This window comes from Cynara cardunculus, unplaced genomic scaffold (genome assembly GCF_001531365.2).
Source record: "Cynara cardunculus var. scolymus isolate 2C unplaced genomic scaffold, CcrdV1 Un_Scaffold_6792, whole genome shotgun sequence".
NCBI classification, from domain to species: domain Eukaryota; kingdom Viridiplantae; phylum Streptophyta; class Magnoliopsida; order Asterales; family Asteraceae; genus Cynara; species Cynara cardunculus.
Window position 1 is genome coordinate 14,974 of NW_020203164.1, and position 7,822 is coordinate 22,795.

Consider the following 7,822-nt stretch of genomic DNA (forward strand, 5'->3'; position numbering starts at 1 on the left):
ATGTTTATCCTGTATTTTGATTGTGTTTATCTGCAGTTAGTTACGCGAATTCAGATATGGGATCAAATCGGATAGGAATGAAATCGTTTAGGGATGAACGAGTTTAAGAGTTTTAGCCAAATGTTTTATAAGATAGTATATATATATATATATATATATATATATAAATAAGTGGTTTATTTTAGGGCAAATTGCATGAAAAAGTAACGTAATTTAACTTCATTCCTATTTTAGGTAACGTACTTTCAAAACTTTCATTTTGATACCTAAGATGTAAAGTTTTAAACATTTAAGTACCCGGGTAACCCAATGATGACTAATTTTAGACTTAAAAAAAGACTAATTTTAGATTAAAAAAAATCACGTCACTGACTAGGTCAACAAATAATACCGAGTTGGATACCACATCACTCGCCACATCAGTATGATAACCGGTTAATACTTCAACCAGTTACCCGGGTACTTAAATGTTTAAAACATTACATCTTAGGTACCAAAATGAAAGTTTTGAAAGTATGTTACCCAAAATAGGAATGAAGTTAAAGTACGTTACTTTTTCATGTAATTTGCCCAAAATAGAAATGAAGTTAAAGTACGTTACTTTTACAACCTATACAACCCATGCAACCTTATCTTAACCATAAATCACTAAATTATCTCCTCTCTCTCTCTCTCTCTCACACACACACACACACACAGTTTTCTTCCCCAAGACATGGCTACGTTTCTTCCTCGTCTCTATGGCCGCTTTTTCTTTCTCTTCTTCATGGATGCTATTTGTAGAGGAGAAGAAAGAGCATATGATACTCATTCACATTTCACACTCCTCATGTTGAGACTTGAACCTACCTTTAAGAATAATGGGCATTATGGGTATCTCTATAACACATATTAATTCTTTTTTTTTAATTAAACCGGATATCTAATCCGTTATGCGAACTAATTAATCTCAGGGCAACCATCCGTGAGCCCGTAGTCACCACATTTAAACCTCCGTGGTTACAAGAGATTTTTATTTCTTCTTGGATTCGAACATGAGATCTTTAGGCACTTTTGACCTTTAAAGCTCAAGCTCGAACCAATCGGACACTACCCTTATGGTTTTAATTCTTAGATATTAATTAATTAATGTATCCCTTGGATTGGATTAAACAACAACGATAATATGTGAAATTTAGTCATATGTGGACAATCTTGACCGTCTCCTTCCTAGTGCATGAATAGACCCATCCTAGCTAGGTTTGTTGCACAGTCAATGAACTCTTGTAAGAACTAGGAACTACCTGCTACTTCTTTGTTAGTTTCTTCCATGTCTTGCAGATTATCGTATTTATATAACTTGTTGGCTTTAGCTTCGTCTTCAGTAGCACCACTCTCAGACAGGTAACTTTGGATTGCTTTTGGATTATCCCTCTTGCCATTTCGTCCTTATTTAACATATATAATAATAGTTATTGTTTAAGTTAACTTAGTACTAATGGAAAATTAATACATCTTCATATTTGAAACAAAATTAGATATAATATAATGTACGAATAACCGAAAATAAAAAATAAAAATAAATAGTTATCGAGGACGTCCCTAAGTCATCAACAAGTCCGAAGATGAGTTATGATAGCAAAGGGTAATGTGTTCTACGGGTTTTACGATGGCTTAATATAAAAAGAATTTTGAAGTATTTGATTAAACTATTTTTTTTTATTTATTGGTAACGTGTAACACTTTATTCTTTGAAAATAAATTGATGAAGTATTTGAATTATTAACACAAAAAGTCAATCTATTTTTCTTGGTCTTTTTAGAAGAAAAGATATAATTCTTCAGCAAGATCCTAAAAAAATATCGAACCAAAGTAACCCTACATCTAATTCTGACAATTGAGAACCCCTGTACACAAGTCCAACAGTCTTGTTTGCCCCGGATTTTAAGGCCCGTGTTCCGTCCTTGCTAGTAGACCTATAGTCTCGGTACATGTGAAAAACAAACACTGTAAAAAAATTGGAATGCCCATGATTCTATTTCAAGTGAAAATCTGTGATCACAAGGCGTTTATGCGATGCTTAATTGATAAAAGAATAGATAGAACTCGATATAAACCCAAAAATTTCCAACATGCATAATTTAGAAATTCAACTTAAAAAAATCATATTGATGTGAACTAAGAGGAAAAGGTTATGGCATCACGATGTTTAAACAATGAAATTTTGATAGAACTCAATAACAACTTGATAGTACTCAATAACAACTTGATAATAACCCAAAGCAGATTCTGAAAAAATTAACAACTCAAACAAAAAAAAATCATATTAATTCAAGTTAGAGTGAAAATTTTGTAGTTTGTTGTTTGTGATAGTATTTAATTTAAGCCTACGTGCAGTGTAACTCCTCCATTACTTCTGGATATAAATTAATATGAGTGTTTGAATGCTTAGCAATATTTAAACAATTAATCAAGCAGTTATAAGTTATATCAAATGCTAAGTTCAAGAATAATCTAACTTAACTGTCAAACCCAACATTAATTAAGCAACAAGATATCACTTAATTTTGGAAATGATCAATTCCCTAGATGATCTCAAATTAATGAAAGATAAACAGTCTTGGCTATTAGTTAATGTAGACCTTCGATTGGATTAAACAACAACGATAATATATAAGATTTAGTCACTAGTTCTGGACGACCAACCCCGTCTCCTTCACCATACATGAACTGTGCCATCCTAGCTACGTTTGTTGCACATTCAACGAACTCCTGTAAAAATTGAGAACCTGCAACACCTGTTACTTCTTTGTTAAGTTTCTTCCATGTCTTGCTGATTAACAATTTCATATAACTTCTAGCTTCGGCTTCAGTAGCACCAGTCTCATTCATGTAACAATTAATTGCTTTTGGATTATCCCCTCTTGCCATTTAATCCTAATAATTAATTAAGTTTAGTTAGTATTTTATATTTGAAACAAAATACAATCACTAAATTAATAATGACAAAATGTATATTGTTATTAGTGAGTATAATAAAGAAATTAACAAGTATTTATATATTCGAAACATCGATCGGAAAATTAATTTGATATAAATGGAAAGAAAAAGAACATAAGGGAAAACAACAAAAAGCTTTGTCATTCACTGAAAATACTTTGATGACTCAATTTATAGGAAAGTTATTTTAAGGTCATATCTAATACTTAGAGTTTGCAATATATTTCAATTTTCCAAGTTGATCCGATCCATTCGTTCGTAGAGCTAATTGCTCACTGCTTCACACCCAAAAAGAAGGGAGCTACTTCTAAATTAAACTTAGGCTCTTAAATAGTCTTTTGAAAAACAGAAAACTACTAATCTAAAGAAACTGAAAAGATAGACCATGCAAAAAATAAGATTGAAAAGGTCATACATGACCCGGTAGAACCCAAAAAAGTTTTAACAAAAAAGGACCATTTGTGCACCTTCAATAAGTACTTTTTGGTAAATTAACAAAGCAATATCTTTAAACGAATAATATATATATATATATATATATATATATAGTTACCGAGAATGTCCCCAAGTCGTCCACAAGTCGCAAGATTAGCGATGAATATCGAACAATGTTGTCAGTTCTTTCCAAGCATTGCTGGATCTCTTGGGTTGAAATCATAGATGTCAAAAAATAACAATGCATGAGTATTGTAGGTCCCGATATTGATATATAAGCGTTGTCCAAGTATTCTTGGAGTGTTGGTGTATGCCCACTTTGGTACCACTTTGCTTCTACCAGGTATGACTTACATAAATCTGCCCACTGTTCCAACATAGTTAAGACAATTTAGATTTGAATCTGATCACAAATTAAGGAATTAAACATAATATTAGTTAATAATGATGGATTAATTACTGCTTTCTTTAGGTATGGAAGGATGAGTAATCCTGTGTTTGTCAAATTGTCATATGTGATCTCATTTATGGTGTTGTAGAATCCAAGGAAACAAATCTTCATATAATCTGGGAGTTCTTCAATTGCATTGATATCCCATCTACGCATTCAAATTTTCTTTTTAATCTTCAGATTTCATGAAATTATATATGCAAATTAAATACTAATTGATCGATAAACATTTGATTCAAATGGAAGTAACAACGATTAATTAATATTTACCTGGTGGTAACATCGGTAAATTTTTGAAGTTCGTCTAAAGTACCATAAACATCATAGACATCATCAATAGTAGTAATTATGGAGTTAACCTTTGTTAGCATTTTCCTTCCAATGCTAAACTTTGGTAGGTAACTAAAACCAACTGTCCACAGAAAGTTCTCCACCAACCGGTCTCGACAAAAGCTTAACTTCTTATCCCAACATGTATTTCTCCACCACCTATATATTCAATTCATAGCTCTATATCATTGGCGATTAATAAATAATGTCATCAAAACTTGTAGGTCTTCTTCTTATGTAAACATTATAAACATGATTATATGCATTATGTATTTAAGATCTGTTTATATGTGAACCATGTTTCTACATGAACCTTTTAGGTGTTCATTTGTATGTAGAAACGGTATCCCAAAATGAATGCGTGTTTTCTAAACAAGCTTCTTCTACAACTTAACGAAAATACTCTTTGTTCACTAATGACTCCCAAAATGAACTCACATTTCATTAATAATATTGCAACATTGCCATCAATTCAATCTAATCCATTGATTGGAAATTTGTTGGATGAGATCGGTTGATTAACAAAGTTTTCACTATATATTTGGTTAATATTTGAATGGACCAATATATAGGTGTATATATCATGTATATATATATATATATACAGGGAATAAATGGCTAAATAACTCGTAATTAAGAAAGGAATGATACCTTGATGAGTATTTTAGATCTTGAAGGTGGATAGCCTGGACCATGTTAAAATCCAATATTGCAAGCTCCATCAATGTGAGATCAATCATACCACTTGTTTTCTTGCATTCTTCTATAAACCACTTGGCCTCTACTCTTGGTACTCTCCAATGCAGTGGAAACTCCAAAGCATGACTTACTAATGACCATAAACTACTACTTCCATCAATCGTATCTCGAATTTGTTTTAGATATTCGGTGGTGAAGTCTCTAACATCATCCAAGATGCTTTCATCCTCGAATGAATGATAAGAAGCCTCATACAGGTTCAACATTTCCACCACATCAATATCCCCTTTAACATGTTCAGTCTTGTGCTTAAAGTCGTGAAAAATCTCTAAATCAAATGAAGGAATGTATAAATTTGTGTTTTATAGTAACATAAGATGCATGTGATAAAAGATTCTTGAATATTAATCAAGTTTGTACCTTGAGGAACATGATAACCATGTTGTCTGAGTAGTCGAAAGCCAAGGGCCCTAAGGTTCATATCCATTCCATTCCATTGCTCCTGAGTTTTGAAGTGATCATCGTAAATCAGCTCCAAGACTTGATTTATTTCTTCCTCAAAATGATACGATATTCCGAGTCTCTGCAAATTGTCAACCAGCGCAAGGCTGTTCAATGGATTGCCCGTTACTTTCTGTATCATCGTCTTTACAGCTTTCTTCAAACTAGATGCTCTTGCCTCGTAATCTTCTTCCTGCATGTGTAATTAAGTTATATACATATATTATATATATATATATGTGTGTGTGTGTGTATATATATATATAGAGAGAGAGAGAGAGAGAGAGTTTGGTTCAAATACAACCCATCGCATTTGTACAATCAATGCAACCCAATATATTGAGATATTTATGGAAATGATGAGAGTTCATTTATTATGATTTAAATATTTATGCAAGATGAATATGATTCATTAATTATGATCGATACTTTATATTTATGATTGATACTTTATATTAGGAAACAATAAAAACTTCTATGAAATCACATGTTAATCAAATGAAATGGACGGTTGCGATTGTGTTGTATTGGTTGTACAAATGTCAAGGGTTGTATAATAACCAACATCTCTCTCTCTCTCTCTCTCTCTATATATATATATATATATATATATATATAGAGGAACGATCAAATGAAAACCGCCCACGTTTGTGTAAACCAATCTCATCCATCTGTTTTTTTGATCAATGGTCAAGATTAGTTTAGGTTATATTAGGAAATTAAAAAAAAATTATTTTATAATCCTTATAAGGGCAAAATGGTAACTTTAATTTGGTAGTGCTAATATTAATGGCAACCATATCATGTATATCGTAATATTAATGAAACAAAATCATTTGTAAAATAATATATTAATTTTATGTTCAAATATTATAAATAAAATTACATCCATCATTAAAATAGATTAACAATAAAAATAAAACACACTATAATCAATTTAACATAATGAAACCTTTTGAATAAAAAAAATTACTACTACATTTCATGAATGAAATGGTTTCACAGTTTAGTCAATACACAAATCAACATAATGCTAGATGACACATTTATCATTTTCATGTTATTGGTAGATGGATATGTTTCAATCTAATTATGAAATTGTTTCACTGTTCGCTAATTACACAACATTTTCTTAACAATTATGAAATGGTTTCACTTTCGTTATGCACCCATTTCATCGGCAAATTTTTTTCAATCCGAACACGTTTCATAGCGTCAATGCATTTACCATTACAGGCTTTGTTAACCATTAAGTGAACAAAATTATCCAAAGAAAATTAAAAAAAATGAAACAATTTCATCAATAATGAAATTATTTCACTATTCGCTAATTACACAACATTTTCTTAACAATTATGAAATGGTTTCACTTTCTTTGTGCACCCATTTCATCAACCAATTTCTTCAAATACGAACACGTTTCATAGAGTCAATGCATTTACCATTACATGTTTTGTTAACCATTCAAATACACACACTCTCTCTCTCTCTCTATATATATATATATACACACACATATATATATATATACATATATATATATATATATAGGGGTTGGTTAAAATATTAACCAAGTTTATTGTGTTAACTTTGTTAACCAATCTTGGCCATTGATTCTTACAATAAATGGTTGTGATTAATCATATTAAAAATTTAATTTATTAAATTTACAATTTCACAAACATATGTGAACTAAGTGGAAAATGGTATTTATGTAAAATATCATGTACTTTTGATACCATCAGTTACCAAAACAGTAAATATCGTTACCAAAGTGTCTTGAATCATCTCGGAACATGTATGAACACAACATGAACAGTTATGAACACAATAAGAATAGCTGCTACATGAAAGGTAAGAAATAAAAAAATAGTTATGAACACAATATGAACAGCTTGTGAACAATAGTTGCTTCATTATGAACACATTCAGGAGCCAGACACTGTTGAGAAATGCAACTAGTCTACATATGAACACAATATAAACAACTTGAGAACAATAGTTTTTTTTATTATGAACACAAATCGACATATACAAAATCTTTCAATCAGTTACGAACACATGTCAACTATCTATTCTTGCTCATAATCCTCTCCCTACATGTGTAATAAATTAAGTTATATATGATTAATATATATGAGCAGAATTGTTCATGAATGTATATAACAGAAGAATTAAAATATTGAATGGAGAACAAGTAAAGAGAAAAATGGCAATTAATCTTACGGTGTATTTACTAGAGAGTGATTGAACATGATCAAATGACCATAGTGGTGGCGCATAGTTAGCTGATCGTCTATTGAGTGACTTATCCTCAGTGACGGCTATTGATTTCGACTGTGATGATGAACATAATGGCTTGCAAACATCGAAGCCTCTAGTTGTGGCAAGATGGTTTTTATAGTGAAGAATTGAACACGGAAAGAA

General features: G+C 31.0%; 1 protein-coding gene across 5 annotated transcripts in view; it reads right to left on the reverse strand.

The window, feature by feature from the left end:
• The window catches only part of LOC112504757 (R-linalool synthase QH1, chloroplastic-like), a 21,558-nt gene extending 13,742 nt beyond the window's left edge, over positions 1–7,816 (reverse strand). Inside the window, exons 1-7 of one of the 5 annotated variants that reach the window (XM_025108707.1) lie at positions 7,622–7,816; positions 5,315–5,588; positions 4,847–5,222; positions 4,136–4,354; positions 3,875–4,013; positions 3,533–3,781; positions 2,708–2,916 (exon numbers count right to left, since the gene is read on the reverse strand). In XM_025108707.1, coding sequence (XP_024964475.1) covers positions 2,911–2,916; positions 3,533–3,781; positions 3,875–4,013; positions 4,136–4,354; positions 4,847–5,222; positions 5,315–5,537 — 1,212 coding nt within the window. In that variant the 5' untranslated portion in view covers positions 5,538–5,588; positions 7,622–7,816 and the 3' untranslated portion in view covers positions 2,708–2,910. Of the gene's footprint in view, positions 1–2,707; positions 2,917–3,532; positions 3,782–3,874; positions 4,014–4,135; positions 4,355–4,846; positions 5,223–5,314; positions 5,589–7,621 lie in introns of those variants that run through there. The other 4 variants (XM_025108705.1, XM_025108703.1, XM_025108704.1 and 1 more) reach the window with 4 other exon arrangements.
• Between the last annotated feature and the right edge of the window lie 6 nt (positions 7,817–7,822).